Raw genomic sequence first — 26938 nt, 5'->3', positions numbered from 1 at the left:
TTCTGCCTCTCTCCATGCTCCTGCCAGGGACATACCCAAATTACTCCCATCTGCCACCCTGCTGCAAATTTAAAAGCAGCAGTAATCCATAGATCCTTGCAACTATGATTAATTCTATCTGGGAAGGAAGAAAACCTCAGAATTCAATGAAGAACTTACCACATACAAAAGAGATGTTGCCTAATAGTGGCCAGCTTTTATTTTATTAGAACTATAACGCTGAAATTAGTTGCTAATGTTCTGAGGTCTGCCTTTGATCTTAATAATATATGTGGTGAGAATTGGACAAATCAGTAATTGTCTCCAGCTGGAGACAAAGCAGTTGGAGAAGAAGTCATTTCAGGATTCTCTGTAGTTGCTTAAGTAAATCCTAGGATTAGGGACATGCAAATTTTACTGGGGAAGGGAACAGAGGAGGGGCTTGCAGTGTTGAACAGAAAAACGAATAAAAATTATTTTAGGTGGGCCAGAAACTGAAAATGCTTTATTTTAACTAATTTCAAGAAAATAGAAAACCCAGTTTTGGCCTGCTGTATCTGCAGTGAAAGCCAAAGGCTGAGTTCACAGCTGCAGGTGACAAACCTATCCAAAAGGTTTGTCAGAGAGAGTACCCAGAGGGAGAAGAGACATGAAGGAGAATTGGTTTTGGAGATCTCCTCTGCTATGTGAGAGCAGGCGTGTGGACGGAGACCTCCCTCTGAGCAGTGTCTGTTAATCACTTCCATACACCATTCTGAGTGGAGTTATCCCAACCTCACCTCACGAAACTGTCCTGGGATCTGCAAAATATTTAAATATTAATTTGGGCGCAAATGAGTAACGCTTCGTAGAGGAATGTTTTAACCACAGCCCACAGAGTACTTATCTCCTTCTACAGTCCAAGCTAAAATTTTCTGTAAAGGACATCTGTCTTGCTTGCTGAGCAAGGGGAGCCCTACCCCCAAAATGCCCTGTTCCCCAGAGGTGAAGAGATGAAGACTTCTCTAGTCAGCTCATGTAAGAGACCCCAGTCTTCTTGCCCCTGTTGTGAGTGGTGCCCAAATCCTTCAAGAGCCCTGCCTAAAAAATCTGGGGAATTCAGATCAGAGTTTAAACAGGCCAAAACTGCACTTTTTAACGAAAAGAACGCTCCCTATAAACACTCATTACGATCCTGGTTAGGATGTTGCAATGTAATCTTTGATTTCTCTAATGCTGGGAGCTAATAAGGACACACAAACAATAACGGGCTGATACCACATCATCTCCCCCTGCAACTATCATGCGATGGCTCCAGGATGCGCCTAGCTAAAATAGATGTGATTCTTTTGGTCTATCTACATTAAATACAAAAGTACTTTTGGAACAGCAGACGTGTGTTATGACCTGTCAGGCTCTGTTTTCCAGCAGGATTACAGAAATGCCACCTTCAAGACTACTAGCAGTCAGACTGGCATTCTTCCAACCAGGTTTTATTCCACAAACACATCCCTTATGCTCTAATTTTTTGTGCTATGCCTGCATTTAATGAATGCAAATAACATTTAAAAAAGTAAACAAATGAAAGAAACACGGTCTCTAATCACTTCAGAGGTTGTCAGCAACAGTTAAAAACAAGCTGGATATATTTTCATTTGTTGCTCCGGTTTCAAAAGCTTTAGGGAAAGATCTTGCCCCATAGGAAAAGGAGAGTCTTGTGGAGGTGGAACGCACTTATGGACTGCAGGGAGCTGTTTGCAATTATTATTTGTAGAACATACCTTAACGGAACTACACTGAAGTGGTTTACTTGTGGTTCAAAGACTGGGTGTTACTCATACTTTAAATGTGGTAGACACTATGAGGTTGACTTGGGCAGGAGCCATAGAATCATAGAATAGTTTAGGTTGGAAAAGACCTTTAAGATCATCGAGTCCAACCATTAACCTAGCACTGCCAAGTCTACCACTAAACCATGTCCCTAAGCGCCACATCTACACGTCTTCTAAATACCTCCAGGGATGGTGACTCAACCACTTCCCTGGGCAGCCTGTTCCAGTGCTCGACAACCCTCTCGGTGAAGACGTTTTTCCTAATATCCAATCTAAACCTCCCCTGGCACAACTTGAGGCCATTTCCTCTCGTCCTATCGCTAGTTACTTGGGAGAAGAGACCAACACCCACCTTGCTACAACCTCCTTTCAGGTAGTTGTAGAGTGTGATGAGGTCTCCCCTCAGTCTCCTCTTCTCCAGACTAAACAGTCCCAGTTCCTCAGCCACTCCTCATAAGACTTGTGCTCCAGGCCCTTCACCAGCTTCGTTGCCCTTCTCTGGACACGCTCCAGCAGCTCCATGTTCTTCTTGTAGTGAGGGGCCCAAAACTGAACACAGGATTCGAGGTGTGGCCTCACCAGTGCCGAGTACAGGGGCACGATCACCTCCCTACTCCTGCTGGCCACACTATTTCTGATGCAGGCCAGGATGCCGTTGGCCTTCTTGGCCACCTGGGCACACTGCCGGCTCATGTTCAGCCATCAAACACTTCTGACTGCTCAGCCTCATAACATGCATGATAGGGCCATGGAAGGCATCTTCGGGTTTCTTCACAATAGCTAGTCAGAGCCTAGAAGCTGTTTTGCGTCTGAGGAGGGATTTCCAGGCTTGGGTATTTGTGGTTAGACACAGCTCCAGTCTCCTGGACTGAGGGCCGATGAGCTGGACTGAAATTTAGAGGTTCAGCTATCTTCCCGGCAATACTTGTCTGTTAATAACAGAGGACCTCAAAGTAAGTCCCTGGAAAAAAAAGGCTGTAGCTCACATAAATCTTCAGATATTTTTAAAGAAGACATGGGGGAATATGCACTAATTCACTGTTTGCTTATACCTTTTCTTGCATGTAGTGATTTTCAAATGCCAGTTCTTCCTATGTTCTTTGAGTTACTTGGGAACTCAATTTATCTCTGTAACTGCAAGTTACAGAGATTTTTTTTCATCTTTTTCCCCCAGCATAGTCTGTTAGCTCTTCAAGTCTATTGCTGTCCATTTTCAATGGTGTCTATAGGGATTGGTTTTGCTGGGGGAGAGGGAGCAGGAGGGAGATTCAGTCAGTGGTAACTTCCCCATGCATTGCCTTGAAGAATGTGCCCTCTGAAATGCACGAGCATCAGCATCTCCTGTAGCTGCCCTCCCTACCATCAACATCACCCTGCATCTGGCCACGGGGTCCTGCAGCTTAGCTTACAGTCCAAAACCACGATCATACCAAAAGGAGAAACTAAGAGCAGTATGTAGGGATGAGACTGCTGTCTGTCCTGTAAGCCCATTTCTGCTCTGTCCTTTTTCCCACGGAAAGCTCATGGGCCAGATGCGTTGTGAAACGGCTCCTTAGATGCTTCATTTGGATCTTCACCACTTCTGCTGCGGCAACAGCTCATACATACAGGCTCAGTGGTTGCAATTCCTTTCTCCCAGGGCTTGAAGCAACCTCGTTCTGCCACTTGCACTCCTCCGCAGGCAGGCTGCCAGTAACACAGCAGACTGACACGATGTTGGCTCCAGTGCCTACAGACCCGGCTTATGGCTTAGTGTGTCTGCTCTGGTGCACTTCAGAGCTGTAACTCACCCCCAGCCTCCATGGTGATTGCAACAGTGGGAAGATTACATGCTGGCTGCAGGCTCTGCCCTTGTTTCAGCCTTTCCTTTCCTTTAGCACCCAGGACCCCTTCCTGGCATGTCCTGATGACAGCCCAGAGGTGGGAAAAGGAGAAGCAGGCACTTTCACTCGCGTTTTCCACAGAATTGCAGGGATCAGAGTGATGTTTGGAGGTCCCCAAGTCTAGCTTCCCTTCTGAAGCAGGATAAGCTCTACCTACCCTCCATCAGAGAGACGTTTAGCTAATCTGCTCTTAAGCTACCAAGATGGAAATCTCACAGCCTTCAGCATGCTCACAGCAACATGCAAATATAGGCAGACCAAAGTTACCTGCTCCATTGCAGATACGTAAGGAAAGGTATAAGGAAAGGACAAGTATAGGGTGATGTTTTTCTGTTTCCAGCTTCAGGCAACCACAGGTTTAAGGATTTCTTGAGCTGGAGATGGCATCCAGGTTCTCAGGTACAGTAAATCTCAGTAAATTTATCACTTGTGAGCATATCTCACCCCTTCTAGGACTAGTACCATAACAGCCTAAGATGACTAGCTTCACAATGTACCTATACATCATATACATAAATACTCCATATGTTTGTCTTAAACCTGTAACCTGATAATTTCATTTGATGGCACCTGGATCTTACATTATGAAGAATATTTAATAGCAGTTTTGTAACCTTCCTCTACACACCACTCCAACTATTTTATGGGCTTCTATCATATGGCTGCTCAGTTGTCTTTGTTTCCAAGCTGAAAAGTCCCACACTATTTAATCTTTATTTGCAAGGAAGCTCTTCGTGTCTCTTATAAAAATTGCTGTTTCTCTTCAGTGCATAGTTATACCACACCCTTTCTTACAGCGAGATGATCAGAACTAAACATAACACCCACAGTACAGGAGTTCTGGAGGTTTGTGTATAGCACAGGTATTTATTAATTTTTTTTCTCTTCCTCTCCTCTCATTTCCAGTAACATTTGACTACTGCTGAACACTGAATCAATGTTTTCAGAGAACTTTCTCCAGTGACAAGATTTTTCCTGAATACCAATAGCCAGTTGAGCGCTCACTGTTCTGTCCCTGCAGCTGACTGGATTTTCCTGCCTGTCTCTATTACTTTGCATAGCTGACGTGCCACTGCCATGTCGCAGCATGGCACAGTGACAGCTGTCGCTTTGTTTTCTACCTGGGTTGACTGACTTCTCCTATAGCTCTTTGCAGCCTTCTTTATTTTTTACTTTCATTGGGTGATGATTTATCTTTCCAAATCACTTATAAATACGTGTAAGAGCACAGGGCTCCATGCAGGTCCCTGGGAAACCCCACCGCTACCCTCCTTCTGTCAGGGAAGCTGCCCATTTACTGTCATCCTTTCTTTCCTATCTATAACAACTTACTAGCCCACAGGAGGACCTCTCGTTTTACCCCCATGACAACTGACAGAAACCAAGCCTAGTTTCCAAGCAAAAGAGAAAAATACATTATGGATAGCTTTTCAAAAAGCCAAGTGCGCTGAATTATTTGCGTGTTTATGGATATCCCCAATATGAGGCAGCTTCTGTACAAGGAACAACTGAATAGTTCAGGACTTTAGCCTGCAAAAGAAACAACTTAAAAGGGTCATGAAAGAAGTCTACAACATCAAGAATGCTGTCACAAAGAGGACAAAAAGGGAGCAGCTGTCTCACTGTTTCCTCAAAGCCAAGAACTGGACCGAAGCTCAAGTGAAGCCAGAGCCAGGCGCAGCACTAGCTATAGGAAGAGTCTCACCACGCAGTGGTAGTAGATGTTGTGGATGCTAAAAGTCTGCAGGCTTCAAGGGGAAGCTGGAGGAGTACACAGGCTGACGTACCAAGGACACAGAAACCATATCCAGCTAAGGCTGTCCCCAAGCTAAATAGTGGTGATAGCTGGGTGACTACTAGGTAGAAGCTGCTGCTGTAGAAACAAGTGTCACATCTCCATGTAGACATGGGGTACACCACAACTATGCACTGCTCGAACAAAAATTTTGTGAGAGAAGTACCAACTCATCTGAAGCTGCAAATGTTCACAGGGTTTTCGTCTGTCCCCAAGCAGTCCCGTTGCCCTTGTCTAATCCTATAACCATGTAAGAAACCTGTGCAGTCAGCTACAAATACTGAACCTGTTCTCCAGGGGAAACTTCAAAGCCTTCTACATATAAACCCCAACCAACAATGGCATTTAAGACCTGAACTGTTCCTGATTGTGGCTGCAGACATTTTTGTGAGCAGGATCCATAGAGTTTCATTGGCACAAACCACACAAAAGTAAACTCTGCTGGTCTCCCTTAGCTCATCAGAAGTAAAACAGAAGAAGAAAAAAAAATCAGTGAATTGTTTTGATTATTTATAAATATTTTTTAAAGATTCTCTTTTTTTTTTCCCCTCTCAAATTGTATCTTCTTGGAGAAAAGGGTGTAAACCCACAACAGGTTTAAATCCTTAGCAACAGCAACTGGAGCACAGAGATGTTTTGACAAATACTGTCTCTAATTAAATCACCAATTTCAGAGCAGGGAATGCACCTTTTTTTTCCTGTCTTCCGTGTAAGGCAGAATCCATTTGCATTTAACTACCTTCCTGCAGTATGATGTGCCATACTGTAAGGAAACCAAAGCAAAGATGTAAAAGGTCTTGTCCATCAGAGCAGATGGAAACTTCAGCTCCTTCCCATGCCAGTTAAGCCTATGCTCTGACAGAACCGCTCAGCAGATTCAGAAACTTTCACCTTGCTCTTCTGAGACATCATCCTTGTCTCATCACTTCCCATTTTGGGACCCACCATTGGGACCCACATACACTGGGAATGGATGTGAAGCAAGGGAGCAGCAGAAATCCTACAGAGCTTCCACTGTTTTCCTGCATCCTTCTTCCACTTTGGGAAATTATTGGGCAACCAGGAACAGGGTCTATGCAAAGTGTACGGAAGATGTGACTCCTTGAGCAGGGCACCCTGCTAGACTTGTACACAACTCATCTTTGGCCTCTGCCGCAGAGCGGGAATCACGGGCCACTCTGCACGGCCATCGTCAGGGCTCAGGGCAGCAGCCGTCAGAGCTAGTGAACTCACCACACCGAAACAGCTGTCTTCCCTTACCCCTTACACAATCTAATACAGTAGAACTTCATTGGCCGTATGAGTACCTTAGACAATGACAGATTCTTAAGCCCATCTGGTTCTTCAACCTGGTTTGTATATTGATGTATTAGTTTAGACGCCCTAAAATGCGTTACACAGTGTGGTGAGATAGATGAAGTGATCCATGAAGTAAGCCAGAAGTAGGGTTGTCTCAAAGTCAGAAGCTCCAAAGCTTCCTGTGATTAAAAAATTATTTCCACTTGGCTCCTGCCAGTTAGTTGTCACCAAATCCCAACTCCACTAGGAAAAAAACATTAGCACTGATAATAATTTTCATTCCCATATTCCTACTTAGTGCAGAAATTGGTTTGCTGTTAGGACGTAACAGCTAAAGACACCTTGAAGAAATGAAGAGGTTATCTATCAAACTTCCTATAACTGTTTTGTCCTCTGAATAGTATTCACTAAAACCATTTTCCATCAGCTGAAAGGAGGCTGGGAAACCTGTCGCTGACTGTCGGTCACTTTCTTGACGTTGTCAGCGTCAAAACATGCCTACCCAGAAGGAAGGGAAGATAGAAAGGCTGACAGCTCAGCACTTCAGCAGTCACAAGCTGCAGGCACTTCAGACTGCTGCTCCACATGGGCACTCACTGACTCAGGCCTTGTGATTAGATAGTGCCCAATTATCTCACCCCCAATAACTCCAGATGTTGGGGGGTGGAGAACCAGAAAAAAAAAAAACTTTGGAAGAGTCTGCATTACTATTTCTACCTGACCAGCTCCAATAACCTTGTCACGCTGGCTGGTGGAATCCAGTTTTCAAAAGACACTGAAGGGCAAGAAACCAGAGCAGGTCAGGACAGGACTGTGCCCTCTAGGAGAAAATGGTGGTAAAATTAAAAGCTAGGAAGTCTTCACTGAAAACCCCAAACCAGAACAGATTAGTTTCAGCTCTTGAAATTTTGACATTTACATTGATAAGCTCTTTTCTCTGTTGGAAAGTGTTTTAAGAGAAACATTTGGCCAGATCTCAAATGATTTTCCACCTCTCCCCTCCCCGTTCCTTCTCAGCTGCTTTACTGACCGCCTTACTAGACAGTTACTCTTTCTCCAAATTATCTCTTTGTATGAGAAATTCCTCTAATTTCATGGGAAGTAGTGGTCTCTTTGAAGGAAGGAGCTCTGCTTCCCCGATTCTTCAGAGGCAAGGGGAAATAGTACGTCTTAACTGATGCGAAAGGTCAATTACTTTTCCGTGATCAAGAGGAAGCACGTATCACTAGAGACCAAGACAGACATCTGTTGGGCATTACTCTCTAGAAATTGCTTCAGTAGACATCACGTACACATCATATAAGGGAAGCTAAGAGAGATCCTCTCGAAAAACAGTGGAGAGAAGGAGTGGCCTGTCTTGACCGTTTGGTTATTTCATCCTCCGGTGCCCTGAGGCACAGCGTTCTCTCCACTCGGGTGTAAAACCTCCCTTGCTTTGCTTTGGTCACATTAAATATCCACCATATACTAGCAGCCCTGCCCTCACATCTATCCAAAATGCCACCACTGAAGTCATCTTTCATTCCCACCACTCCAGGGAGGTCAAGCATTTCTTGAATACTTGAAACAGCCTCATGCCTCATCCCTGCTCTGGAGAAGTTTCCATCTTCTTCCAGTTTTGACTGGAACCTCTCATGGTTTGAGAGACTGACCATGGAAATAAAGGATCATCTCCTCTGAATTCTCCTAAAATAACTTTCTCTAAACTTGTCAATACTTCTAATTCCTTCCTTTAACTGGCTAAACTACAGTTAATTTAGCGCTACTAGTCCCCAACTACATGCATACGTGGGATATTACACACTATGTTCTTGCCCGTGTCTGTACTCATAAACTGAACAGCGTCAGGCCCCGTCGTAAGCACTGGAGCATGATCATCTATGCTCTGCTTCTAGTAACATTTAAATTGCAGCAACGTAGTTACCATGGCATTGTGCAAAAGTGATTTGTTGTAACCTGCCTAAAATATCTCAGATAGAGGATATTTATTTGCTGTGGAGATCTGTTTAAAATATTGCCTCATGTTTTCAGTGCAACAGTGTCATAGTCCCGTTGGGCAATCTCCCGTTTCATCTGGGAAAGGAGAAAAACACAGTAGCTATGATGGGAGTCTTGCAGACTTCCCTTTTGCTTCAGTTTACAAGAATATCAGCAAAACCCTAATGGACAAGATAATTACTTTTCACAACATTCTCATTTGCATAAGATGATTAAATCCTTACAGGTAACCATGTGGTCTTTTATGATCCCTACTATATGCACTTCACTTATGATATAAAGTTGCAATATTACAAAGGTTAAAATACTTAAGAAAATACATTTACAGAAGAAATGTTGGTAAATAGAATGGATATAATATTCATTACTGAAGTCAGATGATATATAATTTGAATACTTTTGACTGTTGAACCTTTTGTGTAATTGTACATAATGTAATGTAATTGTGCATGCATGTAATTGTACATTGCACTTGTACTAATACAGTAGTAAAATTCTTGAAAATTGTAAAACATAAAACCCCACCCAAAACACCCAGACCCTTACTGAAGTAGAGCTAGCACAGCGATACAGATGTACACAGAGCAGTAAGAGTGGCATTTTTGGGGGTTAAAGCAACACTCCCCCGACTATCGCCAACGACGTGCACAGGAGCGCGTGCCAGCTCTCCGAACCCCCACCGTGCACTTTGATGTCATAGCTCTTCACATCTCCAGGTTCATACAAATCCATTCTGCCTATACAGAACGGATGTGCCTATACACAACCCGTCTACTATTACCATTTTAGTGCTCTTTCTCAAATCTGTGCTATAACTGTACAAATTTGTACTATAGATACTAATATTAATAGAAAAACTGGAGTGTAGAGATAGGCACCCCACAAGAAATAGCCAGATGTTAAAACAAGAGATAATAAGTAGGAGAGACAGAGCAGCTTTGGCAGAAACCGCTGTAGGGAAGGGTGGTTCCAGGAATTGGGAGTATAAATTTTGATTAGGGCTGGGCTGGTATTTCCCACTTCAACTGCCTAGTTTTCTCTTTAATGAGGAAATGGGATTTTCACTTTTGCCCCACTCAATGAAGAATTAAATGGGAACGAGGACTTGCCTTCATAGGTAAGCTGACCCAAACATCACTTGTAAAGCATGACCACATCGGGAACGATAGTGTTTTAAACTCATACCTGATCTAGCTGTAAAAATATTGTACTTAAACTCTAATTGAATGTAACTGTCAAAGGAAATGCAGCACTTATCTCGGCAATTATTTCTTTCAAACGGTAAGAGAAAAATTACTCCTTTTTGAAAACGCTCAGGGTCAATCTTCACTCCTCGCACATGCACCGCAGTCTAAAATGCTAAGCAAAGAACAGAAGATGAGATCCCAAAAAACAGAGTCAGCAACAGACAGGTACATGTCTGAATTTATACTAGTATGGATGATTTAGAGTCATTGCAGATTTCATTTACTTGTACGGAAATCAGCTTGCTTTACCTCTGCTGATGTGTGAGTGTGCAAACTAGTCTGTACCACGGGATGCTCACAAGTATTTTGTACGGAAATGCCACTTACAGTACAAATGTAGGGTAACGTGTGACATATTATCCATAGAAATTTGCCACTAGGCCCCATGAGGATCAAGGATCTGGGCCAAATTAAAAAACAAAGGAGGAAGGAAGAGATACTAAAATGCAGTTAACACAAGCAGAGTCATCAGAGAGAGGAATGGGGCAGAGAGAGAATGCCTAAACTATAAGTGGGGGAATAGGTGTGGAAATTAGCAATATGTGTTTTATAGACAGAATGACTTATGAGCCATGTTGCAAGGTTTACAGTTATCCATCTACAGAGTCTTTAAAATGCAGGAATTCTTTTTCCTCTGGTTGCGTAAACTACAAGCTCTGCTAAATCTGATTACTTTCTGCAGGCTGTACTAGAAATTGTTCGTTTTGGTGATAGGACTACTTCTTCATGTTCATCACAAAGACTCAGTTGTTGAGTAAAATGAGCTTTGAAACACAGATAACGATCAAGAGCTAAAGTTTATTAATAGATTTATGTGCTTTCATTCAGCTTAAAAACCCCATACCTTCCCAAGATCAGACAAAATATATTAGCTATGGAAACAAGCCAAAAAAAGTATTTAATCTTTATGAAAGAGATAAAAAAATAAAACTAGTGAGTGATTCAGTTGAAGGATGGGACAAAGGGGGAAAATCACTCCAGTCAATTAATGCTGCATGCCTCTTCCTTATGCCTGACAACCAATCATAGAGTCATCGGGCTGGAGAGGTCCTCTAAAGTTCATTAATCCATTCCCCCTCCTCAAGGCAGGCTCCACTATACCTGTGTGGTTCCTGCAGATGTTTAATCTGACATTGCAAGTCTTTCGGTGGACATTGTACAACCTCCCCAGGTAAGCTGTTGTACTGCTCCAGTGTCCTTCTGCATCTGAAGGTTGGTCCTTTCTTCCTGGAATTCAAGTCCATTACTCGTTTTTCCACCTGGAAACATGGAGAACACAAATATAAAAGGCTTCTGCAGAGCAAGATGGAGTAATTTAAAAACTGTTACGCCCTCCCTCACAACTCTTCCTGAAGCTGGTAATCTCAAATCGTACCTACTTTAAGCTCCATACATAAACAAACCCCATGAGTATAAAAAAATATATATACATTTTACACACATTTGCTATTTATGCAGGGGAATATTTTAAATCATATTTCACTGTTTTGTTCAGATATTAAAAACCAGCAGTGTGGTACCGTAAATTCTTTCATTGTTTTGTATAAACTGATGGATGCTCTCCATTTCAGACAACTATACCAGCCACAGGAACACAGCATGCTTCTTGGCTTGGTAATAGCATTTTGGAAACAACATTACATAAATAGTTTTGGTTCAATGTTTGTTCAATGACTAATAGCCTATCTGAAGTAAACTATATTACTTATGGAGTAAGAAAGTACTGAAGTATAGGTGACGCATCAGATCCAGGTCTTTTTTTATCTCACTAGTATTTTACTCACATTTAACCACTATCTGTAAATTTATTTACAGGGAGTTTTTAAACTGATTCTTACCACTAAATTCTCATACGTATGAAACAATCGGGGTTTCCACGAGGTTACAGCATCTGATCACTCTTACCTTAGAATATGAACCTTAAATGTCAAAAAGGATCCCAGCAGCTGCTCACCTTCTAGGAATGGCAATACTAGATCAATACCGATTCCTGCAGTACAGAAAATGAAGTACCATTGACTGAAAAAAGGTTGATGTAATCAGGCTGATACCTAAGAAATGGCTGCTTTGGTTGAATTATACAGTTAATTGCTTGCAATGATGTTGCATTATATGTCAGCTTCTACTGAAACTCTCAAGTCTTCCCCCAGATAGCTGTTCAAGGACATTAACCTGCTTTATCAATCTCAAGAATGTAAACATGCTTCATGCCAGGTCCCTACGTGGGACCTTAGGGCTCCGCTACCTCTCCCCCACCTTGCCAAGGGTTTGACTGTCTGTGCTGAAAGCCAGCTCTGGTAACAGTATGGCCAAACAGCTGGGGACCAGACTGCTATGAGAAGACCTGTGTGAAAAGAGCTCCGAGCAGCCTTGCCAGAGGCCGGCCCCTGCTTTGCCTGGGAGCCGCATCACCCTTAGTCCTCGCCTAAGCTATGCTGCAGGCGTGCCCACGCCTGCCCAAGTACCTCACGGATCCTGACCTGCTCACTTGCCCTTGGACCTGCCTTGTCGTTACGGACTCGTCTGGTCTGTTGGTTGAACCTCATTGCTGTCACCCCTACTGCTCTTCTTGTTTGGTAACCGCTGGACTGCCACCTCCTGTCAGGGAGGTCACTGTCCCTGCCTGCCTTGTCACCCTGAGCTCCCAGCCTGCCCTCCCTCAGAGCTGCCTGCTCCTGCTGCTCCCTGATACCTCAAAAGCAAGGCTTGCTAGGAATCTTCATCCCCATTTCAGCGAAAAGCTGTTGGGCTCTTGGGCTTGGCACAGCCCACTCACGATAGCTCACCTGTGTTCCTGGACACCCTGAAGAGCCAAGACTCACTGTTAGTAAAATGCAAACATCTAACACTTCTCCTGACCGAAGTGAGCAACATATAAAGAACACTGCCCTCTTTCACCTCTTTCACACATTTAATAGTCAGAGCAGGGCTAGGAAATCCACTTTTCTGGGTACCACCGATTCTAACCAGCTGCTGGTTCATGGGAAAGAGTGAGATTAAATATTAGTTCAATTAATTTATGAATTTTAAAATTATATACTATCTTTCTGTTTTGAAGACATGCTGGGTATCCACCTGCCTGTATTAGAATGATGTGTGCTTCCTTCAGGAATATAGCCACAGCAGGAAAACACCTTGGGCACTGCAGACCTGTTTCTGGTTAATTCTCTCTGGTCTTTCAAAATCTGCATCTGCCACTGGTTATCTAGTAGAGCAAGAATTCAGTTAGAGCTAAGATGGAGACTGCATAGAGCTTTGCCTCTTCTTCACCTTACACAAATGCCCTCTTCTACCACGATCTCATGCAAGCCCTCAGCAATCCAGTGCACAAATGAAGAAACTGTTGAATGAAGAACGGTCCACAAGGCAGGTGTTCCTGGGCAAAGACAAACGCATTTACAACACAGTACAGTCTCCCTCCTTGAAGGGGTACATCACAACCGGTCAAGTTACGTATGCCGTTCACAAATATTCAGATTCTTGAGCCAACTCTAATGTTCTCAATCACAAATGCTATCTGTGACCTCCAATTTTCTAGGATTCTTCTCCATAATGGCTGGTATCTACTACTTGCACTTCTATCTCTAATTAGCCTTATTCTCGCAAGATTATATATAGAGAGAGTTTATATATATTGCTGTATAAAAATACAGCACACTTACAGGCAAAGCCTGCAGTGCTTTGGAAACCCCAAACAGTAGAGACTATTGCAGAGTATCTTCTAAACAACATAAGCTACTAGAAGTACATCAAACCCATCTTCCAGTTTCCACATTTGCTTCCTATAATATTCAAATCACAGTCACCATCCTATCTTTCCAGGCCTCTTACTGGTTATGCTTAGTATATATTTAAACACCGTTTAAAGTGCATCCCAAATATCTTTTATGTGAAATAAATGGTGTGCTAAGGACAATTTGCATGTGCCTTCCCTCCAACAGTACAAAGCATATTCCTTTAATCATGCAGGCTCCAACCTAAATACATGATCAGTATTATCATAATGAGATACTCCGTAAGTGCATGAAAAACAAAACATACGCTGACCTAAACCAGTGTCAACCAGTGTCAGTCAGAAAAATGTCAAACCAAAAGAAATACACTTTTTTTTAAGCTGAAAATTAAGCATTTCAAACCCAGTTCACTACTACCCCGCATATGAACCGGATTTTTTTTTTATTGCTCTTGACAACCAACAAAATCGTTGCTGAAATAAGGATGCCTTAAACCATAAATGCACCTCTAGCTCTTGATCAAATGTAATGGGATTTAGGCCTACCATAAGAAGGAGCAAACTCCTCCGAATTCCTGTTCTTACAGTGTTGGTTCTGTCCAGCTAATCCCCAGTTCTCCCTGTATCAACCAGAATGGTGGCAAGTTTCCACAATTAATCTCTCCGCATTCACTATAGCCATGTATATGAAGCGAACACACCTGACTTGCATGCAGATAATTTTTAAAAGATAACACAATGCTCCAGGGGAAAGATGTTGCACTGGTACAAACTTTAACTTGTCATTGCGCTTGGATTTCAAAGGCTTGAATGTTATCAAAAGACAAGACTCCAAAAAGAGGGACATATCCTGGGGCAACCACAACTGCATTACATTTTCTCAGTGGCTAAAGTAATAATGGTACTTCTTCACATACAGCATGGGTGAGACTGACATTGGAGTACTGGATAGTTCTGTGTTAAATAGAAAGCATGAAAAGCTTATGGACAATTCAGAAACATGACAGCTAGAGGTAAAATATAGGTACTCAGAGACTTATGCTTTAGTTGAATGTAAGGACAGAGCGCTGATGATTACAATGTATGTTTTAAAGATGAAAATACCAGGTGCAACAGGCATTTTTAAATTAAAGAAAACAATATAATTAAAAACAGAAGCAAGGAATTAAAGCAGGTAAAATTAAATCAGTGAGAAGATAAATTTAACCATGTGACTGATTATTCCACCACCACCACCCAGGGGGAAGCAAAGCATCAGGCTATGAGAAACCAAGGTTTTTACTGAAATAACTGCAAAAATTCTTCGTTAAACACTGTCCAGGAGACCTGACCAGATTAATAACCTCTCTGGTCTACAAAGCAAAAAACACTTAAGAACCTCCAAGTCTCTTAAAATATTTACAGTGATGGGGAGATTCACCGATTCTTGTTGGATCCAAAGTTCACAGTTTCTTGGATTTAGCAAAAAGACAATGTCTAAAGCCTTTTAAAAGGCAACAAACAAAGCTCCTTTAGGATCAAAGGTAAAAATTTATTTCTTTGCTTAAGTAGTGAACTACTTATGTAAATGATGGGTTTGTAAGATAAAAATCAAGAAGAGATGCTGTATCCTGGTTAGTAACAAGCATTCTGTTGGGAATCAAAAACAAAATTTAGAAAAGAATCAATCATTTCCTTAACGTAGGTTCTAGTTTCTTAAGTTATTTATCTAAACTAACTTTTTGAAGAATAGGAGGCTACTGGCATGGCCTTAATGTGCTTGTTATGTGAACATATACCACTTGATCTATGTTGAACCATGGCTAGCTTACCAAAACGTATTAAACTTGGTCCTAAGGATTCTGAGTAAAGGCAATATTCACAAAATTTAACTTAATAAGACTATCCTTCCGAGATTCCCCTTTGTACATTGGTGTGGCAAGAGAGGTTTTGTTATAGAGTGACTTAGAGGAACCTAAATCAGGCATTCTCAATTGCCCTCACGACGACCGTTTGTACCTCCTCCTGGCTACCAAAGCAACCCAAGGATATAAAGCCAAAGTCATTTTTTGAAAAATACAGTTGTATGTCATCTTTCAAGAACCATAAAAGAAAAACTTGTGCCCTTGTAAAGATAAGTTTTTAGACAAAATAACGTACCCTTGATCTTCTATCTAAGCAGTCACAAATAAAGATTTCAGAAAGCAAAAACCCACAGCTCTTAAGTTAAATAAAAGACAGGCAGCCTCGTTGTATACATAAATTCTTATATAAAAAATATCCAGGGTTACACAATAACCAGTTGCTAGTGATTTCTGCACAAATACAGTTCACACTGGAGTTTATAACACACCACACGTGTAGTGTCCTTTGGTCAATACTTCTACTTTCATAAACTTTTCAATAATTAACACAGGGTTTAGCAAGTTCTGTTTTTTGTGTTCATCAATGAATCAAAATACAAATACATTGGTACTATGTCCCAATTTGAAAAAGCCCCTTTTTCAAATGAAAAATGAGATAAAAGAACTTTCTTAAAAAAAAAACATAAATCAATGAAACAGTCGTCCTCTTCCACGTTTGCTCTTGAGATGACTAGCAGAACGCCTAAGAGTTTTTCTCTCTTGACGATGTTGTTTCTCAGCTTCCTGTTGTTTCTTTTGCTGTTCTGACTGGAATATTAAAACAAAAATAGACTCAGGTTCTTGTGAACTTACATATCACCTCATTGTTCAAGTATCTGTATCTCAAGTCAGAGTCCCATCAGGGAAATGCAGAAATGTTACTGTAAATGGTCCCATGCTATCTTGTCTTAAACTGTACCTGTTGATTCTGGGTATCCCTAGGCATTATCATTCCAAGTAATTCAGAGCAAACATTTAAGACAAAGATATCAAAAAACAGTGAATAAAATAATGTATTTCAGATGAAAACCAATGTCTAACAATAGACTGTAAAATTACACTCCAGAACTTATGTTTTAACGCCCTTAAGAAGGTAGAGCACAATTTGAGGCTATGTAGTATCTACTTTGGTTAACTAGTATCACCACATTTAATATTTGTACAAATGTATTTTAAAAAGACAGAACAATTAGTTAAATTTGCTGAAACATACAGGTTTTCTAAAATGTGTTCTTAGAGGTTCTCGAAAATGTTTGATATGCTGTGTGCAATTCTAGAAAGATTTTCCACATGAAAATAATTTAAAATCTCTGCTCCTTTGGCACATGCTCTATTAATGCTTTTCCTCTTCATCAAAAACATGCTGAAAGGGTTTCATTTACATACCATATAGATGAAATGGCTCTTACAGCCATAAACTACTATTTTCTTTGGAAGACTAAGGCTTGTCTTCAAACTAAGCATAAGCTGGAACTAGCAGACTTGAACTAACCAAGCTCAGGCAACAGTCCATGCTATAAAATACTCCAGCGATTAGAGCAATTTCAATGGCAGCACAGGATAAGTACATTAACAGTGTGACAGAATTACTGGATATGCAGCTGTATCCCCACTACATCTAGTTCTGTAATCAGCAGCATTCATACATCAGCCCATCTCTTCCTGAATTTCCCATGAAAGTACCATTTAAACTTGAGCTAGAGATTTGCATGCATAGACAATATTTTGGCTGAGGTGAGATATGAACCAATTTACCAAATGTAGCAATAAGCCCATACCAGTATCACGGTAGCAAAAGCTAAGAGTCTTTAGACGTTGTTGAAATTTATTGACTCCTATTTCCACTGCAAGTAGGGAAACAGGAAACCCACTATGTGAAAATGTAAGTAGTTTCTCTCTGTCTCCAGACTTCATCTGAAACGGTCTTGAGAAATTTTACTTAATATAATGCTGACTGCTACTGCTAGTATACTGAAATTGAATGATCTTGATTTATATTTGAAGCTTTGTTTTTTGTTTTTTTTTTTAAAAAAAAAAAGGTCCTCTATACCTCCCTAGTAGTGCAAGTACTTAGGTATTTTAGAAACCCTGCTATTTTGTTATATCTATTTGCTATGCTAACGCATGCTGAAATTGAACAAAACGATGCCACACTGTAGAAACCATACAAAAATCCCCTGAAAACTAAACTGTGAAATATCAGTGACAAACAGTTTCATCACTGGATCTGTCAGCTGGGCATTTGGGAAGCTGCTAAGATACCACAGCTGTAGCAGCCAAGTTCAGTCTCAATTCCACTGACTTACAAGGTCGAGTGATACCAATCCCATGGAAGCACAATTCTCTCCCCCACTAAATCTTTCTACCTACTCCTAAATACACCTGCACTTTAAGGAAAGGGCATCACAAAGCAGAAGTTGATGATCAGAGTAACACTAAAATCCCTTTTTTGGCTGGCCAACTTCATCTCTTCATCCTCTGAAAAGGAGCGTCAAGACACAGGATACTGCATAGCATGACTTCTTCCTAGCTCTCTCTGCTCCATTCCCAGTGACTTCAGAATATATACACAGGGTCTGTTTATTTGAGAGAAGACTTGTAAGTCTTATTTTGGTATTCTGTTGATAGGAGAGAAGATCTCCACTGTAGATGCATGATTTTTCTTTTAATTAGACTTTTAAAAATCTTTTTAATGCAAATCAGCACAACGTATGTATTTCAATAAAGCAACATCAGTTAACAGTCAGAAAAAAAAATCCATATATGTTATCAGCAACATAACTAAAAAAACCTCAAGCTACAGCATATCTGATGGAATCAAATAAAAATGGCATTCTGAACCACTACCGTATCTGTCTTCATCCACCTTACTCCCAATCTTCACAAAACTGTTAGCAAACAGTGATAGTTCATTGTTCACCACCAATTGCATGACATCTTGTGGCTTTGCGCTTTCTAAGTCAAAGCTACTATAAAAAAGACTCTGCTTTCGAAACCCTGTAAAGCCCATTTAATTAGCTGCAAGACACTAACATATCAGTTACAGCAGTTGGTAAAATCCCCAGAATGGCTACCCTACACAGCACTGCAGAGGAATCTGTGACTTATTCCACAGTCAACACGTTTTAAATTCCAGCAATACAAGAATAAAAAACAGATGAAAAAGGACATCTGCAAACAGACAATAATCAGGTAAAACAAATAAGGTAGAAATAGTCCAATAAATTTGGTTATTTAAAAAATTTTTTCAGGCATACCCAACGTGACAATCAAATAACTATTTAGCCATTCTTGTGACAGCAGTTTTACTGGTGAGAATAATATTTGACGACTGGTAAGGAGAAATGTATTATAGCAAAGAGGCTTACCTGAAGAAAAACAGTTTTAACTGAAGTGCATTTTCTCAGCTCAAGTATCAATTAATATGCGTCTTCAGCTCTTATAATGTGTCCTTTCCTCAGTTCTAAAGCAGTTTTCTAGCAAAAAATACCTAAGTGTTCTACAGCACTAGCAGATGCACACATGCATTTAACTCTGCCCACACTATAAAGTAATCACCTGTCTGCAATCCACAAAATTCCTTAGGATAGGAAATAAAAACCCTTTGGGAAAGGTAGATAGGCAGCAGTCAACTACACACTTCAAATGGAATTTGGCAAGTAGAACAGGACCAGAGCTCATTCTTGTGATATGTGTTACACAAGTTCAATGACAAAAGTGGTTAGGAGCTCTGTTTTTTTCATGCTGAGACCTACCAACATTATCAATCAAGAGAAAGCCTGTCATCTACAGCATCCTGATCGCATTTGGACCTGCAGACCAAGATCTGATCAGTCCTGGCACAGAAGTCAGGTAAGGTCACAAGCTTCTGATTGTATATCTGCAAATAAACTATTAAAAGATGGAAGCCAGTATTTTCCACCGGAAAACAAGATTTTAAGAGCGCTGCCCGAGTTATAAAGGTATAAACACACAGAATACTACCGGAGGCTTTCATTCTCTTGGCAAGAAGCAGAAGAGTTGGCAGCTCATAAAGAAATGAAGAGGGACATTTGTTTGACGGTTTTAAAGTTCCTGTTCTTTCATGCAAAAACTAAAGTTACTTGTGTATTATCTTAAAAAATTATATATATAGCTTACCTTCTTTAATTTGAATGTTGCCTGTTTGCTGCCTACTGTGGTATCAGACACATTGAGCGTGCCAAGATTTTCTTCAAGCTTTAAACGATCTTCAAGAGTTTTCCTGCAGAGAATAATTAACATTAGTCCCTATTCTTGACATCTTTTTACTATAAAAAGGCTGATAATGCAGTCAAAACTAATCTCAATTTCTCTGAAACCTTGAAATGCCGTAACTCTAAAAAATAAACATTCAGTAAACAGAAAAGAAACACAGGTTCAAATCATTCCCTCCAGATATTGCTTTCAGTAGAAACATTTTTAAAATTTATGTAAAGTTCATTGTTTTTTCTGCTAAAAAGCAACAAGACTCTAGTTGAGAAAGAAGCCACACCCTTCTATTGCTATAGTTTTCTATAAAATGTTGGAAGAAGTCAGGAATATTCAGCTGCAGTAATAGAAACATACACAAATAAAAAAAGTTAAGGCTAGATATATCGTTTTCTTGAAATCTTATAATTTCTGAATTGGAAACACTTTTGAGGGAAGGAAATAATCCTGACTATACATCAGAATGAATTAATCATCAAATGAATCACTTCACTGATAGAGAGAAACTCCTTAGTCAAATACAAACGACTGTTCGGACACTGCGCCCATAAGAGTCTAATGCAAATAGTTTTCTAAATAAAAGAACAACGCAAACAAGTGAACGTGATAAATAAGACAGACCCTGACCCCAGAGAGGAGCTCCGCATGAGCATACGCCTTCAAGCGCACGGTGCTCGTCCGTGATTTTCTGTAAGCAAGCTGGTATAGAGCCCCTCCCTTGGGCACTGAACTCTGGCATTTCTACGGAGGAGGCAGCTGTTGCGGCCGAAACTGATACTGCTTCAGCTCTCCCCCACTGGAAGTTAATGCCCCGACAAAAACCAAGAAACATGGACATGCCCCAGTTGCTCCAGGTTGTGAGATGATATTTAATATCACCCTTGCTGACTTCAGTAAGTTGGGCTGTAAACTGGAACAGCTGAGGCGTGGAAATACACCTTGTTCCCGCACAGCCTCCAGCACAGGGGTGAGGCAGGCAGGGATGGCACCGGCATCAGCCAGGCTCCCTAAAGGCACCTGTGACTCCTAATGTGGTTGTCCTTCTCCTATAATGTGGGCCCTACGAGCGGGCAGTGCCACCTGAGAATATGACATGGCTTGTACGATCAGACAAACTCACTCTGCGATGCACTTAGAAAACATTCGCCTAACTGTAAACAAAATTAGTTTCTGCAATTTGAGATACTGCTATTAGGGCCCTATTAGATCTCTCTGAAGAGGTCTAACAGACATTTTTTTGTACAAGTTTTAAAGTGGAAAATAAGTCAGACGATTAGCAGCCACCAAAGTCAATGGCATTTGTATGGATGAAGGGCTCATGCATTGTGGCCTATGCATGAAGTCTCTGAAGTCCGCTGAATTTTGGTTAATGAGCCATTTTATGTAACAAAGACTTTTCAGATTAACAATGAAAAATTACTGTCAAGAATTACTTTATTTCTCATGACTAGGTACTTTGATTGTATTTTTTTTCTGTAGTATATTTTTCATTGAGTACATGTAAAAACTTGTTCCATCTGTGCGAATCGGGAAGACAAGCTAAGCCTTAGAGCTAACTATGGCAGAAGATCAGTCACCGACATTGTGATGGGATTTCTACATTCAAGTGAAGTCCCATTTTTCTCCCCTTTGAAAGTGAACTGGAGAAATATGGCTACTACCCAGCAATTATTTAGCATGACTGCCTAGATACTGCTTCTGTCAGGAGAAAAATTAAAATGAGGAGATATTAGCAAAACGCTGTGGGGTTGCAATTTTACTGAATAATTGCAGGTATGGCTATATTTATCTGAAAATGTGCAGTCCTCAAATGATAGAGAATTGCACACACTGATACACAAACACTTACAACAGCTGCATTGTTTGTTGTTTTTTTTTTCTTTTAAATCATCCTCAACAAATTGATTCAAGGGATACATTAACAGTGTTATTAAAAGCAACTTCCCCTGCCCTACAGTAAAAAACAAACAAACAAAAAATGCCCAGGCACTTCTTTTTTCCTCATTATAAAGAGAACAGTTTTTCAGGACTTTTCCTGCTGTTTTACTTTAGCAATACCTAGGAATGTCAGCTATGCTTTTGTTGGCTTTTGTTGACTTTCTTGGCCACCTCTGAAGACATATACATTGACTGTATATACAGTATGACTACTGTAGTTTTTAATTTTGACATGCTCTAACTTCAATAACAAATGTTTTAAAGGGACATCAAGAAAATCAAGAGAGCTCTTAGCACACTGATAAAAACCCTTTCCTTTTATGGATTCCTTTTAAGTTACTATGTAAGGAACTTATAAAGTAAGTAAACACAGCAAAGTTTTGCAGGTTTTCATGTGTAAGCGTAACAGTGCAAAAGGGAAAAATGAAATGTAGACGGATTTGAGACAAGGCGTTTTTTACAACCATGAGTAAATTTTGCAGCTTTCCTGCGCAAAGAAATGCATAGACTGTTGGTCTATGAAGAAATTTATAGTACGCACCGCTGCTTTAGAAGTTGGGCTTGGAGCCGTGCTGAGTCAGGAACATGTCGAAAGAAACACCCAGTTTTATATAAGTCATAAACTGTTTCCTCAGGTAGAACATTATACGATTAGAGAAAAAAAGAACACCTAGCCATTAAGTGCATAGTGAAGGTATTAAGGTACTTAATTATATTGGTCACAGACCATCATTCCATAACTTGGATAAATCAAATCAAAGATAAACATGCCAGCCTCACCAGATTGTACATGCCACTACAGTCTTTCCAATTTTCAGTACATTACTTGAATTAATTATTTTTATGCTGACTACTTATCACTGAATAAGGCCAGCAGAAAACATATTTAGGTATTTTCTTCATAAAATTCTAATATGTAAAAATGCTTATTAACCAAACAAGTTAGCTCACAACATGGACTTAAGTCATGATGATTACAGAATCGTATCAGCTATACGCTATAAGAAATAGATACCAGCTGTTAATTTTTAAATTTCTTCTAAGAATTTGAGGAATATCAAACTCCATACTAAGAACAATGCTTAGATGAGCACAAATGGGATCAGTGAGTATAGAGCTAACTGCTTAAACAAAACAAACAAACAAACAAAAAAAATCACCGAAATACAAGTCAATGACAGCAACTCAGAAAAACATAAAAGTTTGTAATGCTGTCACAGCTATTTGTCATCCTATTCTATCCTCAATTTTCTCTCCTTTTCTTTTTAACATTTTACATTACACCCCACCTGTGCACCTACCACACAGAGGGTATCTAACCTAAGCCACCCTAATTATGCATCACACCTTGCAAAATATTCTGCAGAGAATTAGCAGCGAAACTTAAGACAGATTTTCTTTTCCCTAAAAGCAGTCTTTTAAAAGTCTTTCCATGGTTTATGTCATCACTGACATTTCTCCATCCACTGGACAGGTCTGTGGTATTTGCTTTTGGTTTTTGCCGAGCTGAAGCAATGACTTTTCTCCCTCTATATACCAGAGGAAAGAATTTACTTTGTCCTGTGTCACACTATACTAATTTTTTCTAAATGTTTCTCTTCCTTACACCTGTCTTGGCTTATTTATTTAACTTTCAGTATCGTTGTTCACATTTAAGCCTTCCATGTTTTGAAGAAAATGAAATCTTAATACTTCAAATTGAGTGTCCTTGAGAATTTCCTTTAGACGTCAGCAGCTGAATTTGTGTAAAGAACAGTATGTATGTGAGTAGGCTGCAGCCATACTGCCTTTCAGGGAAGTATTTCAATGGCAGTGAGAATACAGTGCCATTTGACCACTGTCTCAGGCTCCTTTCAAGTCACTTGCTAACATGACTATAAATCCAAGTACACTGTAAAAGAAAAAATCCTTAACCTACAATACTCTGTCAGAGTGTCCAGAGAGGATTTTCTCCTGACAAAGAAGAAAAACTGACAAAAGTAAAACGTTGCTTCATCTTCTGGAAGAAAGAAAGAAAAATAATCAGAAGAAAGTTGATGGAGAAATCTAAGAAAGTTAGAGTCCAGAATGAGTGTGTATATTCAATATAAAGAACAAAAAAACCCCTGTGTGAAAACACTTGCTGATAAAAAACAGCTAAGGAAAACATGGGAATCAGTTCTGCAGGACTGCTATAAACCCCAATTTATAAAAACTACTACTTCTATTTAAAAAGGTCTTACAGGTACAATATGGGAATCATAGACTACTGTAGAAACACTGTCTCAGTAATACTTAAAGACCATTTTACATGATAATTCCAGTTAAAAACTTGCACATTTAAGGGACAGGCTGAATTTTTATCAAATGTTCCTTTACATATCTTCAGAAAATTTCCATCATGAAACAACTAGGTTGTAGAGTCAGTCATTAGTGACATAAAGAAACAGCCCCATTATATATATTATTCACTTCCTTTTCTTTGACTGTATCATTTCATTCTAAGTAAAAACATAATGGCTATTATGAGATCCATCTAGCCCAGCAACTTGTTTCCAACATTAGTCAAAATTCTGCTCTGCACCCAGTGTGCTGCAAGAACTTTGAAGTTATTGTCTTTCAAGGTTTTAATATTAGTGTCTATGCTCCAAATAATAAAAGGCTATTAAATCTCATCTTCCAAAGGGCTCAACCCACTTCTGGGGAAAAAAAAAAAGAAAAAAATCAATGAGATCTGCAGGCAATAAGCACCTCAAAGCCAAGTCCTTTAGTTTGACCTGCTCTTTATACAGTACCCAATTACTTTAGTTGATCATCAATTTAAGGAAATCCAAATTAAAAAAAAAAAAAAAGTTTTATTTTTTTGTATTGCAAAAAGAAAAACAGAAATAGTGAGACCTGCAATATAAGGACAGCATAGTTTTTTGAAAGCTTCGGGATGCCATAAAAATATCCAAACAAAACAATTTTTCTTTTACCACCTTGATCCTACCCCCAAAATAGTGACTAGTCATGCAGTATTCTACATCCTTTTAGAGGGTCAGATGAAAAACATCCAGACTGTCAACCTCATACTGACACTGGAGAAATACAACCAGCCTCACAGACATCAGCATTGTTATTTGTGAGAGCAGCTGTTCACCAACACTGAGTAATGGATCCCCAAATCTGGCTCAGAATATTAATCTCTTACTCATCTCATTTGTGTTGTCTCTCTGCCATACTTTAAACATTGTATTTGTTTAACTACAAAACAAAGCTTTCAACAACTATGTCGCTTTAAGTTATATCCCTGAATCGCCAGATGTGGCTTTACTAGTAAGTGCTTCCAAGCCAAAATGCCACTGGCCTCCATTGTAGAGAAATACTTGAGAATCGTCCACCCCCAGCTATTAAAATAGGAACATTAGTCTTACTTCATTAATTTTTGTTTTTTGGCAGAGTCTTTGAAGCTTCTGAATTCCTCTCCTTCTTTAATCTCAAAAAACTGAGGTTTCAGTAATGTTTGCTGATCCTCCTTGAACCTTTCCTGCCGCTTTACTTTTTCCTCTTGGCGTAGAAGCTTGCGCTGTTTCCTGACCTCTTCAACCCAGCCTTTTTCATCATCTGAACTCTCAGAACTTTCTGCATCACTTGCTTTTCCTTCTGGTTCTTCCTCCTCTTCCTGCAGGCAAAAATAGTATAAAATAAGAAATCATCAACTAATTTTCTTTTCAAACCATTCCTGCAATTAGAGTACGTGACAGCTTTTACATAGACACAGTTGAAGAGAACTAAAATTTGAACAAAAGCAGTAACAGCAAATGAAGCAGAAGATACATTATAAAATTGTTTTCACCAACATATTTTATGTTTTTCAAACCTATATTCATGTAGGCACAATATTGTTCACATCTAAAAACTAGGATAACATTACAAATTACACTTAATTACTGTAGCTGATAAGACATTCTTGCATTGCCTCCATCTTTCCTTCTTTCTAGGGTGAAAAATCTGAATGCTTTAAACAAAGAAAAAAAACTCTAGATTTTTTCTAATCCAAATGGAAAATATTTTACCTGTTCTCGTGCTTCCAGTTCCTCTAAGATCTTTAGTTTCCTCTTTCTTTTCTCACTTATTTTAGAAACAAGTGGGTTAAGTAGCCTAAATTCTTCACTCTGCTCATCCACCTGGAAATCTGGATTCTCAAACATGACCTTAAAACGATCATCTTTGAGAAGGCTAGGCAGATTCTGGAAAAAAAGCAAAGCATGAGCGAGTTATAAAACTCTGAAACAGACATTGGTAAAGTAACACCTTTTTAATTAAACAAAACTCAAAACCAGCATGTGAAATGCCAGATGCTTTATCCTTCCAGGTCATATAAAATCAAGATTTATGTTTATTATATTTTATTACTTTCAAAGATCAAATAAATATCATTCTAAGCTACCTGTAAGCAAGACAGGTTTTTTTATGCACACCATAGACACCTTAAATACACAATTACTAATATTTTTGAATTAATGTTTCTCATACATTCAGCCAGCTTGTCTGGAGACGTGTTGATATCTATTGACTAATCAGCAGTACCTCCAAGGCAAATACCCTGCCTGACGGGGATGATTCTACAACATGTACAACAAATTATCAGGGTAAACATGTCTTTATGCAATGCTACTACTGTTTTACTGTAAATACATAAGAGTAAGTGTTTCTATACATCTTATAACACTTTTTCTTCACTGCCCTTGCATACAGAATGAAAAAGGCAGTTTCATTCACGTCAAAGTAAAATTAATTCAGTGTAAGTTATGCTACTGTTGAATTAGGAACAGTTCAAGCTACAATTTCAGCTTATCTGAATACCTGTTGTCGTCATTTTAAAGCCATTGAATACATAGCTTTTTATTATAAAAAGCTGATCTCTCAACATTGCCAAACTTACACCAGCACATTCATCCCACCCCAGCATTAAATTTTCATTGTTACCTAAGAAGTGGGGAGAAAAAAAAAAAACCCACATACAGGAAACAAGAAGTGTAAATTTCAAACACAGAAACTGTTGCAAATGTGTGACTTGCAGTTACACAGCCAAAAATTAAATCCCAAAGCATAAAATAAATTGCTCTTCATAAGACTCTAATGCCATTTCAGGAAAATAACCAGGACATGCATTTTTAT

The 26938-nt window shown here is 39.7% G+C and overlaps 1 protein-coding gene and 1 long non-coding RNA gene across 3 annotated transcripts in view; both read right to left on the bottom strand.

Annotated features, from left to right (window-relative positions):
- Window positions 1–10790: 10790 nt before the first annotated feature.
- LOC142080139 (uncharacterized) lies at window positions 10791–12801 on the bottom strand. The gene is made up of 2 exons (XR_012672882.1): window positions 11918–12801; window positions 10791–11271 (listed from the first exon to the last, which is right to left on the bottom strand). It is a non-coding gene; the product is annotated as an uncharacterized LOC142080139 (long non-coding RNA).
- A 1146-nt stretch (window positions 12802–13947) lies between these two features.
- The window catches only part of NOL10 (nucleolar protein 10), a 57760-nt gene continuing 44769 nt past the window's right edge, over window positions 13948–26938 (bottom strand). For both annotated transcript variants that reach the window (XM_075145057.1, XM_075145058.1), the window contains exons 18-21: window positions 25834–26007; window positions 25192–25439; window positions 19769–19871; window positions 13948–16396 (exon numbers count right to left, since the gene is read on the bottom strand). In XM_075145057.1, the coding sequence (XP_075001158.1) occupies window positions 16277–16396; window positions 19769–19871; window positions 25192–25439; window positions 25834–26007 (645 nt within the window). In that variant the 3' untranslated portion in view covers window positions 13948–16276. The remainder of the gene's footprint in view (window positions 16397–19768; window positions 19872–25191; window positions 25440–25833; window positions 26008–26938) is intronic.

The sequence above is a fragment of the Calonectris borealis genome, chromosome 3, assembly GCF_964195595.1.
Source record: "Calonectris borealis chromosome 3, bCalBor7.hap1.2, whole genome shotgun sequence".
NCBI classification, from domain to species: domain Eukaryota; kingdom Metazoa; phylum Chordata; class Aves; order Procellariiformes; family Procellariidae; genus Calonectris; species Calonectris borealis.
Note: the sequence above shows the minus strand (reverse complement) of the source record. Positions and strands in the feature narration are given on the sequence as shown.